This window comes from Corapipo altera, unplaced genomic scaffold, assembly GCF_003945725.1.
Source record: "Corapipo altera isolate COAL_440 unplaced genomic scaffold, ASM394572v1 55, whole genome shotgun sequence".
NCBI lineage: Eukaryota > Metazoa > Chordata > Aves > Passeriformes > Pipridae > Corapipo > Corapipo altera.
This window is the reverse complement of record NW_020884882.1, coordinates 2,346,578-2,363,849: the sequence shown is the minus strand read 5'-3', so window position 1 is coordinate 2,363,849 and position 17,272 is coordinate 2,346,578. Positions and strand designations below refer to the sequence as shown.

At 56.3% G+C, this 17,272-nt stretch overlaps 2 protein-coding genes across 5 annotated transcripts in view; one reads left to right on the top strand and one right to left on the bottom strand.

Moving 5' to 3' along the window:
• The window catches only part of STAB1 (stabilin 1), a 60,942-nt gene extending 47,874 nt beyond the window's left edge, over positions 1-13,068 (top strand). For 3 of the 4 annotated variants that reach the window (XM_027640687.1, XM_027640690.1, XM_027640689.1), the window contains 25 exons: positions 314-433; positions 1,389-1,436; positions 1,562-1,645; positions 2,517-2,663; positions 2,816-2,950; positions 3,571-3,630; positions 3,739-3,915; positions 4,453-4,539; positions 4,986-5,132; positions 5,303-5,368; positions 5,890-6,118; positions 6,749-6,898; positions 7,603-7,707; positions 8,142-8,249; positions 8,353-8,546; positions 9,201-9,345; positions 9,771-9,904; positions 10,211-10,376; positions 10,609-10,715; positions 10,941-11,060; positions 11,462-11,614; positions 11,727-11,846; positions 12,062-12,208; positions 12,396-12,560; positions 12,643-13,068. In XM_027640687.1, the coding sequence (XP_027496488.1) occupies positions 314-433; positions 1,389-1,436; positions 1,562-1,645; positions 2,517-2,663; positions 2,816-2,950; positions 3,571-3,630; positions 3,739-3,915; positions 4,453-4,539; positions 4,986-5,132; positions 5,303-5,368; positions 5,890-6,118; positions 6,749-6,898; positions 7,603-7,707; positions 8,142-8,249; positions 8,353-8,546; positions 9,201-9,345; positions 9,771-9,904; positions 10,211-10,376; positions 10,609-10,715; positions 10,941-11,060; positions 11,462-11,614; positions 11,727-11,846; positions 12,062-12,208; positions 12,396-12,560; positions 12,643-12,693 (3,165 nt within the window). In that variant the 3' untranslated portion in view covers positions 12,694-13,068. The remainder of the gene's footprint in view (positions 1-313; positions 434-1,388; positions 1,437-1,561; positions 1,646-2,516; positions 2,664-2,815; positions 2,951-3,570; positions 3,631-3,738; positions 3,916-4,452; positions 4,540-4,985; positions 5,133-5,302; positions 5,369-5,889; positions 6,119-6,748; positions 6,899-7,602; positions 7,708-8,141; positions 8,250-8,352; positions 8,547-9,200; positions 9,346-9,770; positions 9,905-10,210; positions 10,377-10,608; positions 10,716-10,940; positions 11,061-11,461; positions 11,615-11,726; positions 11,847-12,061; positions 12,209-12,395; positions 12,561-12,642) is intronic. The other variant, XM_027640688.1, reaches the window with a different exon arrangement.
• Positions 13,050-17,272, bottom strand: part of NT5DC2 (5'-nucleotidase domain containing 2) — a 27,811-nt gene continuing 23,588 nt past the window's right edge. The window contains exons 11-14 of the mRNA XM_027640692.1: positions 16,574-16,660; positions 16,063-16,203; positions 15,776-15,840; positions 13,050-15,301 (exon numbers count right to left, since the gene is read on the bottom strand). Coding sequence (XP_027496493.1) covers positions 15,040-15,301; positions 15,776-15,840; positions 16,063-16,203; positions 16,574-16,660 — 555 coding nt within the window. The 3' untranslated portion in view covers positions 13,050-15,039. The remainder of the gene's footprint in view (positions 15,302-15,775; positions 15,841-16,062; positions 16,204-16,573; positions 16,661-17,272) is intronic.

The following is a 17,272-nucleotide window of genomic DNA, read 5'->3' as shown; positions in this document are numbered from 1 at the left end:
CTCTGCCCGTTTTGTGTGGGCTGAGCCCAAAAGCTTCAGAGTAATCTGTGCTCACAGCATCACTGCCATTTCTCGATGTCCCTCTGAATCATGGGGTTTGTCATCACCCTGGGTTCCAAACTGAGGTTAGAAAGTCTTGTTTCGTGGGAGGGTTTGGTGCTGGAAAACCCTCAGGGATTTGGGTGAGGTTTATTCTAAGGCACTAAAGAGGGAGGGGGGAAGAATGGTTTGCAGATCCCACGTGGGAGCTCCCACAGGCCATTCAGATTGTTGGAGATGCCCCTCCATGGAGGCCTTTTGCTTTCCCTGGCAGAACAATGGAGGCTGCAGCCCCTTTGGGCTCTGCAAGTACACAGGGCCAGGCACTCGGAACTGCTCCTGCTCCTGGCACAGCGTTGGAGATGGCTTCACCTGCCGTGGCAAAGTGCATCAGGTGAGAGGCACGTGCAGCACCTCCTGTGTCTGTGTCCCCTGCCCTGCAGCAAACCACTCCCTCCCCTCCCAAGTGTAAGGTGCAGGTGAGCTGATCTCAGTGTCATATCAATGTGGTGTAGGAGTGGAAACAGATGCTTTGAGACAAACTCTCCATAAATCATAGGTGTGTTTGGTGTGCCAGCTGTGGGAGAGAATCACAGTAAAATGACTTTGTTCCAAAGGGAGCAATGCTGGGAACATCCTGCTACTCTGTCCGCAACATTGGCCATACCTCCAGGGGCTGTTTTCTTCATGTTTTAGGCAAATGGGAGTGATTTGGTTTTTTCCCAAGGCAATTTACTTCTGCCCAGTGGGATGAGGGCAGGTGTCCCCTGTGGCCATGCCAGGACTTGGGATCCAGTCTGGAGGGCAGCAGTGTGTGTCCAGTTCTGTTGCCAATACAATGGCTGTACTTGGGAAAGCATCTGTCATCCCCACAGCAGAACCAGAAGAAAGGAGATGGACTGTTGTGTGCTTCTATTCTTACTGAAAATTAGTGTTGTAAGGAGAGGAAGTTTGCCTTGCCAAGGTATGTCTGCCCTCTGGGCAGCACCCCAGCACTGGTAGTGGCAGCACAGTGAGGTTAAAGCAGAGGTTTTGTGAAGCACTCGAGGTGTCCCATGAGCAAGGGGCAGTTACCTATGAGACAGCTGCTGCAGAACCAGCCAGCTTTCCACTCTGTCCGTGCCATCCTGCAGCACTTGTGATGTGAATGGTGCAGGCACAGGTCACTGTAACATCCATGTCATCTGTCCCTACAGTGCTGGTGAGGGAGGGAGGGAAGATCACTATGGTGTGTCAGGAGAACTGCTGCCTCATAAGGGTGGGAGAGTGACCTGGGGCAGAAGGAACAGGTCACTGTGCTGGCTGGTGAGGAGCACAGCGCTAACACCAGCTGATTCTCTTTGTTCAAGGAGCTTGGAAGGATTCCAGACTCATCCGTGTTCTTTAGGATGATACAGGTTGGTAACAAACAGCCTTGTCCTTGTCTCTGTGCAGTAAACAGTAAATCCCACTTTTCTGCAGAGTCTTACTAACTGGAACCCTGTTTTCTGTTTGCCTTCCCACAAATGCTCTTCTAACACAGGCAGAAAACATCAAAGAACTCAGTGGGGCAGGGCCTTTCACTGTCTTCATCCCACAGACAGATTTCATAGGAAACACTACAACAGTAAGTGTCCTCCCATCCCAAGCTCTGTCAGGTGTTTCACAGCTCCAGTTGTGGCAGTGTCCCCTCTGGGACTGCTCTGCCCAGTGAATTGAAGCAAAGAGGGTTAAAATTGAACCATGGAGGGTTAAAGGCATCCCCCGTTCTCCACCAGTGTAAGAGCAGAAGTTTGGAGGCATCTCACTGAGGAGAGCCTGGGCAGGGGTGGACATGGCTCCTGTTGTAAGGAGACCCTCACTGGAGGCCCTTCTCATGGGGCTCAGAGGCACTGTGCCACAGCAGTGATGTGTGGTGGCTTTTGTTGCCCATGGCTATTGTAAGGCCTGGTAACAGCAAGGTGTCCAGGCAGCTGTGGCAGAGACCTCTTATTCCTTCTCTGTGCCCCAGGTCCTGCTAGTCCAGTTCCCTTCCTTCTGTTGCCAACAAGTGGTCTGTTTGGGGCAACTGGGCCCTGCAGGGAGGAGAGATCATCTCTATTCATGACTCTGTCAACTGGATTCTTCACCAACAGCTTTTTGGTGTCAGTGTAATGGAATATCCTAATCCCATCACTGACAAGTCACACACTAGTCCCAGCCTTTTTCTCATGGGCTCCCATATGCCCAATAAAGGAACAGTTCCCAAAGATCACATATCCCAGATGTCACTTCCTCAAGGAAAATGTGGTCATTTGTCCTTCCTCAAAGGACCTAAATGCTGGTTTTGTCAACCTGGTTGAAATTTCCCAAAGCTCTCAAATTGTTTTGTGAGGGACTGGCTTTCCTTCAGGTATGAGTCAGAGGGGCCTTGGGCAATCCAGGTCTGCCTCACTGGGAACAGGGGCCCTGTGTGCAAGGCAAAGTGCCCCAGTGTGACCTCTGTTTTGTGCCTGTAGTTTGAGGAGTGGAAGAGCAGACGTCTCCTCCGGGACCTGCTTCGCTACCACATGGTGGGTTGCCAGAAATTGCTCCTCAGTGACCTGGAAGCCCAGGAGTCCCTCACATCTTTATCTGGTCACAAAATAAAGATCACAGTGAACGAGGTAATTCCCTTCCCTGTCCCACCTGTCAGGATGTCCCTTCTGCTGTCATTTGAAGCCACTGTGGTTGTGGCAAGTGGCTTGCCCAGGGCCAAAGATGGCTCAGAGGGTGGTGCCGTGGCTTTGAATGCCCCATCATGTCCCCTCTCCCCCAGAATAGCATCTTTCTCAACGGGGAAGCCAAGGTGGTCATGAGTGACATCATCGGCGTGAATGGGGTCATCCATTTCATCAACAAGATCCTCATTCCAAGTGACCTGGTGGACCGTAACATCTCCAAGCTCTCATTGGTGAGGCTGAAGGCAGGACTGTGGTGAGGGCAGGGCCAGGATCTCTCTCACAACAGCACTGCCTCAGCACAAGGCTGCATCAGCTGCTCTTCCTCCCTCTTCCTGACTGTGGAGGGGTTGTCTGAGGGCATGGATGTGGCTTGTGAAGGTGACAGCACTTGTGGCATAGCCATATTTGGAACAGAAGGAGCCTTATCTATCACTAGGGAACAGCAGTACTGGATGTAGGTGGGGAGATGTGTCCCATGCCAACCATCACACTTTTTTCCAGTGCAGAGCAGATTGCAGCGAGAGATTGCCAATGCCTCTCTGGTACTCCTCAAGCAAGCACTAGGAGCTTATACATCCTACATTTTACACAAGATAACATTTTCTGTACAGCACAAAAGGGTGCTGGAATTCATCCCAGCTCCTGCCATAGCAGCGTCTGTCCAGGATGAATCAGAAAAGCAGGGGCTGCCAAATGCCATCCCTTCCCAGGCCAAATCATCAGCATGATGGTGACAGAGATAAACTTGTGTTTAGCTGCTGCAGTTGTTAACTGTCTGGTTTCTCCAGTGTGTTGCTGGTGCTGGAGAGGGAACCCTTAGAGACAGTTGCTTGCTTTCCTCCCTCTGCAGCAGAACGTCACGGAGGTGGCAGAGGCCTTTGGGTACAGCATTTACAGCAAGCTGCTGCAGGTGAGTGACCTCACACAGGCCGCTCTGTGGGGAGGTGGTTTTGTGCACGTGCACGTTCAGTTTTGGGGCTTGTGGCTTTTCCTTTGTGTCCCCTGTTACCTCGGACAGGACGCGGAGCTGCTGCCGCTGGTCAGTGACCCTCTGCACAGGCCCTTCACGCTGCTGTGGCCCACGGACGCCGCCTTTAACGCTCTCCCCGAGGACAGGCAGAAGTACCTGTACCGCAGGGAGCACCGGGACGTGCTGGCCTCCTACCTCAAGGCACACATGATCAGGGACACCAAGGTAAATGTGATGGCACAGAGGCTGCTGCCTCCTGAGGCCACACGTGGTGCCACCGCCTGCCTGTGGTTACGTCAGAGTGACCTTGCCAAATTGTTGCTGCTGTGGAACACGCAGCACATCAACTGTCTAGGGAAGACCCAAAGCTGTTGGAGCATTTGAGGCAACTAAAGCTTCATCATGAGCCTCTGGGGGCTGAGCTGAAACCTTCTGTCATCACCTTCCTGGGGAGGCCACATCACTGCCAGATTGTCATTGCAAGGCTCACAAACAGGCTCTTGTCTACAGGGGTGATAAACGAGGGAAAAGTCCAGCTGAGAAAAACTAGGGCCTGCTTTCACACGCTGGACTCTCATGTTCAGGAATCTGGGATTAACCCAGCATAGTTGTGCTGTGCTACCCCACACCAACTTCATGTACTGCCATGTCACACCCCTCTGAGTGTGGCTGCTGACCCCTGTCCTTTCCAGGCAGCATCCCATTAGTATGAACTGCCAGTTTTGCCTGTCTCTCCCTTCACATTCTTCCTATTTCCCTCAGATTGTTGCTGGTAACATGCCCCAGGTCGAAACCATACGGACCATGCATGGCTCCACCATCTCGTTCAGCTGCAGCAAAACCCACGTGGTGAGTGTTGGTAATGCCAGGCTCAGCTTCCACGGATCAGATGTCCCTGGGCATGGCCATGGAGCCACTGGTGCTTCTGGCAGGAACTGAACACAGAGCTGGGGTGCTTGCAGGCAGCTGAGCTGTAGAGAGGCTCGAAATGTTGTGTTCAGCTCAGGGAGGTGTGGGGGTGTGTGGCACCTGCACACACATGTCACAATGACCTGGTTGCGAAGCTACCCCCCTGGTGCCACAGCCTTGGCACATGTTGGACAGAGGCCATCCTCAGGAGAAGTGGCCATGAAAAGTGTTATTGAGGAAAATGTTGTCCAGGACATGAGCACAGAGATTTTGGAGAGTTCTTGGGGTGATTAAGAAATCATGTCAGTCAAAAATAGGCAACTTTTGGGTGGTGCACCAGGATGTAGGATGTGCTGGAGTCACACTTTGCTTTCTTCCTCTGTTAGGGGGAGATTCTGGTGGGGAACGGCGATGCCACCATCATCCAGAGGCACATGGAATTCAATGGGGGCATTGCTCATGGCATTGATAGACTGTTGGAGCCACCAGATCTGGGGTCTCGGTGTGATAAGTTCAGCTTCACTGAGCTACAGGTAAGCACTTGTGATGAGCTCAGTGAGGATCTGTGCCTCACGTGCCGTGCCATGCCTAGGGTGAGGGATGTCAGGAGGGCCTGCTGCTCTTCCTTGGCAAAGCTCTGAGCAGCCAAGAGAGGCAGCAGCACATGCTGAGTTGTTGTGAGGTTTCTTTCTCCCCTCCACAGGGATCTACAGAGAGCTGCGGACTCTGTGGCTTTGAGCCACCCTGCCCTGCTGGCTCCGTTCAACGGGTAAAGCTCACAGCTTTGTCACCAAGGAGGCCTGTGGGGGGACTGATACCCACGTACCCCTCATGTTTTAGCAGCAAAATGAAGGCCCCTCCCTGCCTGTGGCAAGTCCCTCACATTGTCCATGCCCTGCCCCAAGGCACACGGTCCCATAGGGCAGGAGCTAGGCTGAGAAATATGGGGTCAGGGGCTCCAGTGGTCTTTGCTTGGTCAGCCCCTATGTGGGTGACAGTGGCACAGGGGTCCTTCCACCAGCATTGGGGTGGCTCTGGGTGCTTTAAAGCAATAGAGCTCAGCCTGGCCACTGGAGAGCAGCCTTGGGAGGCAGAGGTTGTACCCCATTCTCACTGTGGGCTTCTGGCACATCCCTAAGGTTCATCTGTGGCTCCTCTGTCACCAGCCCCCTTGCATGTTAGGAAGCCTCTGTCACTTGTCATAAAACTGAATGAGTGGCACAAGAAAAGTCAAGGTGAGTTATCAGTGACCAATGTGGCGAACTCTGTGTTTTGCCTGTTCCCTCACAGGGGGAAACCAGGCGCTGCTACTATTACGGAAACCAGCTGCTGAGGAACACGTTCCTGCTTCACCGCAACTCCCTGTTGCGGCCGTCGTGGCCACCACACTCCCCGTGGGACCCCTTCAGGAGACACTTCTCTTCCAGGGGGCCTCTGAGACGAGGCTGCAGGAGGAGCTGCGTTTCCAGCCAGTGGATCCCACAGTGCTGTGCCAACCACTACGGGCGAGACTGTCGGGGTAAGAGCCACGCAACCCTTTCCCACCCCAGCCCTTTCTCCTGTGGGAAGGTGGCACTACTGGTTCAGCACATCTGTGAATGTCCTTCCCTGGAGAAGGGTGGGCAAAACCCCAGGCAGGGAGCCCCAGCCCGTAGAGGGTGCAGGGAACAATCCCCTGGGAGCGTGTGTGGACTAGCATATCAGGGAATTCTCTTTCTTGGAGACCCTCTTGACTCCATGGAGAGCCCTGGGCACAGGGGGTGGCTGTCAGACATGTCACTCACCCTTAGGTGTTGCCAGTGCTCGGCCATTCCCTGGTGTCTGCGCTCTGTGCACGGGCAGCTTTCACATCCTTGGGTGAGTCTGCTGAGTTAGTGTGGGGTGCAGACCCAGCACATTGCAGCAGACAGTCTGGAAGCCGTGCCAAATTTGCCCCTTTTGCCCCCATTCCCAAAGTTTGCTGTCATGGGATGTCCCCAGCACTCACTCCCCAGACTGCCTGAGCTGTCTGTGGTCCAAGCACCGCCATAAGCGGGAGCTCAGCTGGCACCTGGTGTGCGGGCTCAGTGTCAGCGGGAGGCTCCTCTCCAGCCCAGGGTCCCTTTGTCACCTTTGTCACCTCAGCCTCACTAAGGTGCCCCCTTTGCAGTGTGCCCAGGGGGGCTGGAGGCGCCGTGCAATAACCGTGGGACCTGCGACGACAAGATCGGTGGCTCGGGGAGGTGCAACTGCAGCGAGGCCTTCATCGGGACCAGCTGCGAGCTGTGCGCGCCCGGCAGATACGGCCCCGAGTGCCGAGGTACGGGGTGGTGGCTGTGGCATGTGGTGCTGCTTGAGAGGGGGTAGGTGCTGGGCTGACCCCCTCGCAGCTGACAGCGTGGGAATCAGAGCTGCCACAGTCCCCACAGCGCTCGGGTCAGACCTCTGGGGCTGGGGACATCCCTCCCTGGGGTCTTGCCGGACAGCTGTAGTTGGACAAGACTGAGTGGCACATGCTGGGAGCTGTGGCCAGTGCAGCCATGCTGGCAATGGCCTCACCTCTGTGATGAGACCACAGGGTCAACTCAGCTGAGAGCCCAGGCTGGCAGAAAGCATTAAGATGTATTTCAAACTGGGGGACACGTTAAGTTGTGATGGACCCTGTACAGAAAGAGCATGTGCTCAACAGGGCCCTTTGCCCATGTGAGACAAAAGCCAAGGGAAGGAAAAGAGAGTCCCTCCATCCTGCCATCCCAAACTGGGCCTTATGGGCTCTCCAGGAATGTATTTGACAGCTGAATGTTTGCAGGGATTCAGTGAGGAAACACATTTCCAGAAATGCCCAGGGGAGAGGAGTGATGGGGGTTTGTGGATGCAGAGGCTTTCCCTCCTCTGTGAAGGGCACCTGTTACAGAGGAGGACAGTGACAGAAGGGCTGTATGTGCTGCCATGCCCACCTTCATACCTGCCCACACATGCCACCAAGGCAGGTGCCATGATGGTGTGTTCATCCCTTCCTCCCAGAGTGTAACTGCACTGAGAACGGCGTGTGCAATGCGGGGCTGCACGGCGACGGCTTCTGCTTCTGCGCCGAGGGCTGGACTGGAGACCGCTGTGAAATCAGAACAGGTGAGGGATGCCAAGCCCCACCACCCACTATTCCCTGGGACCTGCTGCCATACGGCTGCTTTTCCAGTAGCTGGATAGTCCAAGCAGCAGATTAGAAATATCTCCAAAAAGGAGCTCTCAGTTGTGAGGGTCATCCTGAGATCTGTTGAATTTCACAAGGGTTGGGGTGGTGAGGAAGAGGAGGAGGAGGAAAGGTTCACTGGAACGTTAACAAGCCCCTGAGCTCAGAGGTGCTCCAAAAAGAGCTTGAGCCTGAGGTGAAGGCCTGAGGTGTATCCGATGGAGTAACAGCCCTGTGTGTTTGGGCAAGGCACCTACAGCAGAGAAGAGGGGGGAAGAAGAAAGGTGGGAGCATGGGGCAGCTGGTGGTGATGGCGGCCGTGCCCGTGTCACAGCCCTTAGATCATCCTGACCCGTGTGTGCTCTGGTTTCAGTGGTGACCCCCACCTGCTCCCCACCGTGCCACCCCCAGGCCGTCTGCCGCGCCGGCAACCTCTGCGAGTGCGACCTGCACTACGAGGGGGACGGGAGAGTGTGCTCAGGTACAGGGGAGCCACGGGGGCTGGGCTAGAGGGGTGGTGGGCAGGGCAGTCGGACCGACCCTCATGAGGTGGTGTAGTTAACCCAGCACTTTCCCCCGCGCAGTGATCGACATGTGCAGCCAGGACAACGGGGGGTGTGCCCGGCACGCCCAGTGCTCCCAGGTGGGCGTGAACGTCTCCTGCGCCTGTGATCCCGGCTACAGCGGTGACGGCTACGTGTGCGACCCCATCGATAGGTGTGCGGACGGCAGGAACGGGGACTGCAGCCAGCACGCCTCCTGCATCAGCACCGGCCCGGTGAGCGTGGCCCCTGTGCCGGGGAGATCCTCTTGCCATCCCAGGTGGCTGCCAGGGGATGCTTCAGGCTGCTGGAGGACACTGATGTGACAGTGTCCCCCCTACTACAGTCCCCTGCCCCTCCTCCCCGGTCCCCTCAGCTGCTGTGCTCATCCTGCAGGTCCTCATCACCACACCATGCCCTTGGTCTGCTGCCTGGCTACGGGGATGGTCCTGGGGGTGTTATGCTGAGGCCATTTGTCCCCATTCCTGTGTCTGAGGGGCATAAGATGCGTTAGTTGTGGCATTCCTGTGCTGTTTTGGGGCTTCTGGGATGGTCCTTCAAGGACAATGCTGGCCATTTTTGCAGAGGAACCAGAGCTGCTCACTGCAGGCCAGAAGATGGGACTGGGACCATGATGTAGTGCAAGAATCATGAGCCACATACCTCAAAGCTCAACTCAAACAGCATGTGACAAGGAGACAATGTGATATTTTCTGGGTGTGTCCTCTGTCCTACAGAGGCCATGTGGCCTTTGATAGCTTTGTCAGAGTCTTGTTAGGCTGTAGAGGCATTCTGAAGGCTCATCCCTGTCTTCACAGGGATACAAGGATCCCCAGCTGGCATCTGTGTGTTTGCAGTCACACAAATGCCACCCTCTCTTTGTGCTGCAGAACGAGCGGCGCTGTGAGTGCAAGCAGGGCTATGTGGGAGACGGGATCCAGTGCCTGGAAGAGGTTGTGCCCCCCACGGACCGGTGCCTGGAGGACAACGGGCAGTGCCATCGGGAGGCCATCTGCACCGACCTGCACTTCCATGGTGAGTGTGCTCACCCCCACAGTGCCAGGGATGGTGTTCCATGGAGAGGTCATGCTCCATCATCCTTCACCTTCTGGCTAGGGCACCCCTCGGGAGAGCTGGAGGGTGGGATGGACAAGGGGACAGGGACTCGTCTCTGTAGCTTGATCTGGTTTTCACATTCCCCTTTTCTCTGCGTGTCATACGGGGAGGACGAGCCATCCTTGTCTGGTCCCGTGTGATGTGAGATGGCCTCTGGTGGGTTACACTGCCAAGAAGCACCAACTCCACAGTGGAGGGCAAGAGGCTCGGGGGAAGCCTCTCCCTCGCTTGTCCCTTGGCCACATCCCACCCTTGGCCAGCAGTGCTGCCTGTGCTCACATACGGACCGGGGAGGGGGCTCAGGCTGTGCTGTGCTGATGCTCCTGGGCCTTGGTGTTTTGCAGATAAGACCATGGGCGTGTTTCACCTCCAGTCACCCCGAAAAAAGTACGACTTCACTTACGAGCAGGCTCAGGAGGCCTGTGCCGCGGAAGGCGCTTCCCTGGCCACGTTCCGGCAGCTCTCGGCAGCACAGCAGGTCAGGGCAGGGCTGGCTCTGTTGCCTCGTGGGGCTGGGACAGGCAGTGCTTCTCCTGAAGGTGACATGTGGGTGGGTGACCTCTCATCCCCTCGGCCAGGCACTGTTTGCTCCATCAACAGCCCTGAAACCAGGAGGGCTGGTGGGTCTCCCAGTCACGCTGGGATGAGACCTGTGGCAGTGCCTCCACACTTTAGGTGTTGGGGGGATGTTGGATAAGGCTGCACAACGGGAATGTGCATCAAAGCAAAAAAACTTGGGCAAGAGATATTATTTTTAATCTAATAATTGATTTTCCTCTGGTAGATGGGGTTCCATCTGTGCTTGGTGGGTTGGCTGGACAATGGCACAGCCGGATACCCCACAGCCTACCCCAACCCCAGCTGTGGGTCCAACCACGTGGGCATTGTGGACTATGGCTCCCGAAGCAACCTGAGTGAGACCTGGGATGCGTTCTGCTACCGGGAGAAGGGTGAGTGGTGCCAGCACATTGCCTGGGGACAGTCCTGCTGGGCACAAGGGCTGTGTCATGGCAGCAGGCACAGAACTGCCCTTGGAGCATGAGGCAGGGGCAGGCGGGCATATCCCCCTCTCCCCATGCCCATGTCCACAGGGAACGTGCTAGGGTATCCAGAAGCCAAGGAAGGGAGGGTCGGTGTAACTGGGATGGGTGAGTCAAGTCCTATCTTGGTTTTCCTTTGCAGATCTGACTTGCACCTGCCGTGAGGGGTTTGTGGGAGATGGGTACTGGTGCAGCGGGAGACTCCCCGATGTGCTCGCAGACAACGACCGCTTCTCCACCTTCTATTCCGTAAGGGATGCTCTCCAGGCTCTTCAGTAGCCAGCAGTTGGTAACAAGGCAGAGGGAGGGATGAGTCCTAACAGGAAGGAGCGGTGGTTTGGTCTGTGTGTGGGGTAGAGAGTACAAACACAGAGAGGTTTTCATTCCAGGGCTGGGGAGTTCCCGGGCTGGGGAAGCCGGTAGCGTTGCATTGCCAGCAGTGTGGTCATGGGGAAGATCTCCCATCTTTTCCAGATGTTGCTCAATTTTGCCAATGACACAGAAGAAGGACTGGATTTTTTCATGTACTTGTCTGATGACTCCACTCCCAAAACTCTGTTTGTCCCTCTGAACTCTGGCTTTGCAGGCAACGAGGTAAGCAAGCAGGGATGAGTGGCTGCTTGAACGCATGGGATGAGCTGTCAGAGCCCCAGAGGAGAGCAGGTGTTGCCAAAGCTGGCATGATGGTGTGAAATAATTTGGGAGAGGAGGAGGAATGCGGGTCAGAGAGGACCACTGGAGGTCTCCAGTCCGACTACTCCTTCAGAAGATTTAGGTCAGGTTGCTCAGAGCCTTCTCCAATTGAACTTTGACAATTCCTAAGGATAGCAAATCCCTGCTGCTCTGTACAGTCATTCTCTGCTGTGTTTTCTATGAATGGAGCTGCCTGTGGCCATGGAGAGAGTCTGGGCTTGGCCAGGGGGGCTGCACAGCAGCAGGGAAGGGGTGAGACCAGCTCAGCTGTTTCTCATCCCTGCACACTCTTGCATTTTCAGACACTGACAGGAGAAGAACTGAAGCTTCATGTGTCATCCAGCAATGTTGTCCTCTTCAGCTACAACCTCACAACAGGCACCATCATCCCATCCCAGTCAGGACATGACCTCCACATATCAGAACTCCCAGTGGGCAACAGTACAGAGCACTCAGTAGGTTTAACCTTGGCAGAGGGCAAAAGAACCCCCACAAGTTATCACCACATCTGTTCTGAGACAGGGAGGCTTTCTGGTGAGGTGTCATCACCCGTGTTCTGTTCTGTAGGATGCCAAAGGGATCAATGACACGATGATTGTGGAGTGGGACATCATGGCTTTCAATGGCATCATTCATGCAATTGCAGAGCCCCTGAGGATCCCACCGCCTGTCGTTCACCTCGGCCAGGTGAGTCCAAGGGCACGAACAGGGAAGGAATGTGCTGAAACAGCACGAGGGGATGAGGGAGCAGGGATGAGGCAACTGAGTCATCCCAAGGCATGGCCCCATCCTTTGCCCTCTGCTGTGGCCCATTTTGGGTGGGCTGCCCGCGGCCACATCGGGGAGCGGCAGCAGGAGCTGTGCCGGGGCCGTGCCGTGACGGGGCCGCTGTTTCCGGGCAGGTGAACGGTGCCGCGCAGGGCTCGGGCTCCGTGGCCACCGGGACGGTGTCAGCGCTGTGCTTCGCGCTGGCGCTGGCCGCTGGGGCCGGCATCGCCTACCACTGCGTGAGGAGGCGGCGGCAGGAGGGGCAGTTCGGGTATTTCCAGGTACGAGCGGGCCGGGAGGTGCGGGAGGGCGGGGGATGGAGCCGGGGGGATCCGCCGGGGCGGGGCGCCCGAAAGGGGGCGCCAGCGAGCCCGGGCAGACCGAGGGGGCGGGAACAGAGGACCGGGGGCGGGGCCCGCCGCTCAAGCCCCGCCCCCGGCTCAGCCAATCCCACGCTTCCCCTCGCAGGCGGATCTGCGCGCGGACGAGGAGGAGGAGGAGCAGGAGGAGGGGGCGGGGCCGCGTAAGGCGCGCGCGGGGCCACGCGCCGGCAGGCCCCGCCCCCAGCGGCCGCTCGTGGCCATCCCCAACCCGCTGTACGGCGGCCACGCCCCCGACTACGAACCGCTGCACGTGAGACACGCCCCGCCCCGCCCTGCCCCGCCCTCCCCTCACGTCGCCTCACCCTCAGCCCGCTCTCTTTGTGCCCCCGCAGGACCCGCCCCTGGCGGACGCCAGCACCGACCCCCCCGGGTTCCCACAGTGACTCCGCACGGACCGGACCGGCCCGCCGCGAAATAAACAGCTCAGCGCCACCGGCTCTGCCCGCGCCTGCCCCCGATCCTCCCCCCGCCCGCCCCTTCTCACTCCCCAGCCCAGCACCCGTCACGTCCCCGTACGAGGTGCTGTCCCCAAAGCCTCCAGCACTCAGGGCACTCAGTTCAGCCGCCCCCAGGGACTCACGGCCCCCTCTCCTGCACCGTTGATGTGTGACAGCCCCCGGGACACAGCAGCCCTCTCCTGTACCCTCACACTGCCCCCGCTCAGGTACGAATCAATCAGTCAGTCACCACCCCACATGCCCCGTTTGACCCCCCCGCAGTGAGCTGGTTAGTCAGTTAGTTATACATGCTGCAGACGTTTATTGAGCTACACACTACACACAGCACAAAGACAAATGCCACGTGCATCTACTACAGTTGTTGATTAGAGCAGCCATGTTAGCAGTGATTGTCCAGGCCACTGAGTCGGGAGCAAGGCATCCTGAACGTCCGTGACGGGCTGGCACGTGGCACAAAGACGAGGCAGTGAGACACAAGTGACAGACTGAGGGGCCAGCCTGGCACAGCACCAGGGAGGAACGTGTGGAAACCTCTGTGCGTGTGTGTGTGTGTCTGTGTGTGCGACTCTCACTGAGGGTTGCTGACACACCTTGTACTTCAGTGCCTTTCTCTGAGTCAGAGCTCCTGGCAGAGGGTCCTCCACACCAACCTCTCCTTCTACTGCCCCCACACTGACAACACCCAGCCCCTCCAGCAATTGCCGCAGCCCAGCGCTCACAAGCTCCCCCCACTCTAATCCCCTGGCCCAGCAAACCCACAGCCCTTACCTGCTGCACAGACATGCTCTGCAGTCACTCATTTCCTTGCCTGCTCACTACCAGGCTCAGCACAAGAAGTGCCTCCATTCACTGTTCCCTCTCTCCTTCCTGTCACCTCAACACCGACTGCCCCATGAGCAAGCTGGCACTGTCACCCTTATTGCCAAATGGTGCAGCAGTGACGGCAGGAGCAGGAGGACCAGGGCAGCCAGTGTCTCCACTCCTTCATCCTACAGCCATCACTTCCCACACACCAACCAGCTTTCCAATGGCACAATGTTCTCCTGTTTCCCAGGGCCAACCAGCAGAGTGGCACAAACTCTCAACAACTCCTCCCCACCTCAACTGCCCCTCTGCCCCTCCCCAATGCCCTGCCTGGCCCTGGGGCAGTCTGAAGCCTGTCCAGGACCAGCATAGCCCGAGCCAGGTGAAAGCCCCCTTTCTGCACCTCACATCCTAAAGCAGTTCTCACCTGCCTGGGCCTCCAGACTGTCACCCTTGTCCCATCCTATACACTCTGACATTGCTATTAGAACCTGTTTGCTCTTCCTCCTCCTGAGGAGGCACCACATGGCTTTGCATGGCCACACTCCCCTTTCTGACCCACCACACCCAGCAGCACTCCACACCTGCATCCTCCTTGGACAACCTCAGCAGCCCCTCCATCCACCTTAGGCCACATCTCAGTGAACACAGGTGGAATGCCACCACCTCTGCTGCCAACCCTGAACCTTCCCTGAAGGGCTGAACACATCCCTCTGCAACTCACAACAGACCACACCAACTGTCAAAATGGTGTGTCACATGGCACCAAGCCAAAAATACTGACAGTGCACAGCCCTAAACTCACTCAAAAACCAGGTATGTCACAACATTTGAGACCCTGTGACCTACTCCCAACACCCAGGGCTTGCCCATCCTGCACAGTTACCTAACAGTTCCCTACCAGAGTCCTCAGCTGGAAAAACCAGACTGGTGGGGAGCAGGAATGGGCTGAGGGCTGGTGGTACCAGTTCTGGACAGGTAACACTGCTGATGCTTTGTCATCCATTATGGGCTTTATTGGTTGCCCAGCTGGCAGCCCTGACCCCTCCCTGTCCACCTGCAGAATGACTCACACTGCAGTCCCAGGACATCGGGGCAGCTACAGCCCTGACACACCTTGTCACCCCTCCCATGGGTTGCACTCACCAAGCACTGGAGACGTGGGGCTCCGTGTCTGAGCCACTTCTCTGGGCACAGAGCAGGGAGTGGCTGTGTCCCACCACCTTCATTAGTTCTCCAGCTGACCTGCTCCTAGAGAGGACTCCCTGCCAGAGAACGAGCACCCAGGCTCTGTGCAGCCTACAACGCACCTCAGGGAAAGGGATGGAACCAGTGAAGGGAAAAAAATAAACACACCATCTACACATGTACGCAAGTGTCAAACGCCCTTTAGTGGTGGACAGAGGTGCTGCCGCCGAGCGGCCCCACGACAGGCCCGGCCGTGCTGCTGCCTGCAGTACCTGCCCCTCACCGAATGTGCACCATCTCCTCCAGGAAGGGGGTTTTCATGCAGCCCGTGCAGAGCTGATCCATCCAGAGCGGGGCCTCGTGCTGCAGGGGGGTGCGCCGGGGGTAGAAGGTGAAGTTCACGTCGTAGTTGAGCAGGCAGCTGATGGAGGCCATGTAGATGTCGGAGAACCGCACCAGCCGGCGAGAGAAGTACGTGGGGTTGTGGAAGGTGCGGAAGATGCTCCCAAACTGTGGGTTGAACAGGTTCTTCGTCAGCGACCTGAGAGGAAAGAGATGGTGCTCTGTGGATAAAACTCTGGTCACAGATTTTTCTGCCTCCACATCCTTAGCCCTGGGCCACCCCAACCCCAGAAGCATTAGATCACACTAAGTACCCTCCCCTGCAGGTTGGGATGCAGACCAGTCCCTGTGCAGCGAGACTGGGATGAGTATTCAATGCACTCTGCCTTGTTACCCTAGCTGTTACAGGCAGTGCCAGGACCTGCAGTAGCAGACAGCCCACCAACCCCTCCCAGCACTCCCCTTTCTCACTCTGCCTTCAAACCAGTCCAGTCTCCCAGGCTCAGGACTGCACTGCTGCATCCCACTCCTCCTCCACGAGGCAGGTGACACCAGAGAGGACCAGAGTCCAACAGCTGCAGCACCACTGTCCCCAAAGTAGGCTACAGAACAGACCCAGTAGAGGCCTGAGAGGCCCTGAGAGACTTTATCAGTGAGGGGGGACAATGCTCACCTGATCTCCTGTCGTTCCTTCATCCACTCCAGCAATACTTGCTTCGACTCTGCATCCTGATACATCTGCAAAGACAGCAGCAGAACCACATACATCATTCCTGCAGGCCACACCTCAGCTCCCCCCAGTTTCCACTGTAACTCACAAACCCAGAGACCACTGCACTAGGAGGAGGATATTTTTGAGAACCAAGCAAGATGGTACATCCCCTCATTCCAATGCTAAGCCCAAAATGCAGACTCAGAAGGCAGCACATTACCTGTCCTGCTCAGCCAGGAGCTGTTTACCTGCATTCTCTCCAGCAGCCCTGTCAGAGCCTGCTGCCAGGTCAGGGAGTGCATGTACTGCTCTGTGTTTATGATCCGGATCTCCGTCTCCAGTTCAGGAACGATGGCTCCAGTCCTCCAGCCATGACGCAGCATGAGGTCCTGGAGGTCACGCAGAAAAAACAACCATGAATTCAACATAAAGACTGAAGGCCGAACACAACCCTGGTTCCTAGAAGAGTGGTCTTGTTCCCATTTTGGATTCTCAGGGGACAGCCATCCATGGCCTGTGCCAGTAACATCCATTTCCTGGCCAGCAGGATCAGCCGTGTGAATCACCTCAAAATGTGGTACTTGCCTGTGCCTGACAGAGCATGGGGAAGCTGGTGTGTCCTGAGTGTGCCCACTGACAGCCTGCAGAGCACCCAGCACAGACCTGAGCGCTCAGACCAGGCCCTTCCTTATCTCCAACCCAGCTGCAGCCACACGGGCTTGCTCCTGCCTCACTGGAGAGCAGAGACATTTCACTCACCGCAAGGTCACTGTACAGATGGTCACCAAAGTAGAGCACTTTGGACCCACGCCAGCCCGTCAGCCTCAGGAAATCAAAGAGGTTACCCTGCAAGGGACAGGAGTGCAGAGAGAAACACGGTTACACAGGCCACCTTACCACATGCAGCTGTGAGCACTCAGAAGTATCAACCTGCCCACTCCCCTACCATCTACACCCAAGGGTTTGTGTCCTTCCCCACCTCGCTTCACTTACATGACAACCCCCCTGTACATTCCTCAGCTTTTCTCAAGACTACAGAAGAACTCTTTGGAAGAGTTTTTGCAAATAGGCAATTGGAGGGCACAGCAAGTCAAAAGGACAACATGGACTAAAAAGGCAACAAGAGGAGACAGTTTAGAGGTCATGAGACGCCTAAATTAGAAAGTCTGAGGATGGGGAGAAAGAACCCCAATGTGTTGTGGGTTTAGAAGTTGTTAAGCTCTAGTGATAATGATTTCACTTCCTAGGGTGCACCAGAGAGAGGGTGAGCACCATCATGCAAGGCTGTTCTACATCACTAAGCACCATCCAACCCCAAAGATTAACAACACCCACATGTTCAGAAATTGTTTAACCAAGCCAAAAAGCCAGGCAGCTTGCACAGATTTACAGCTGAGTAAAACAAACCAAACCCCAAAGCACCAGCTCAAGCACAGCACTGAGCAGCTTTCAAGGCTT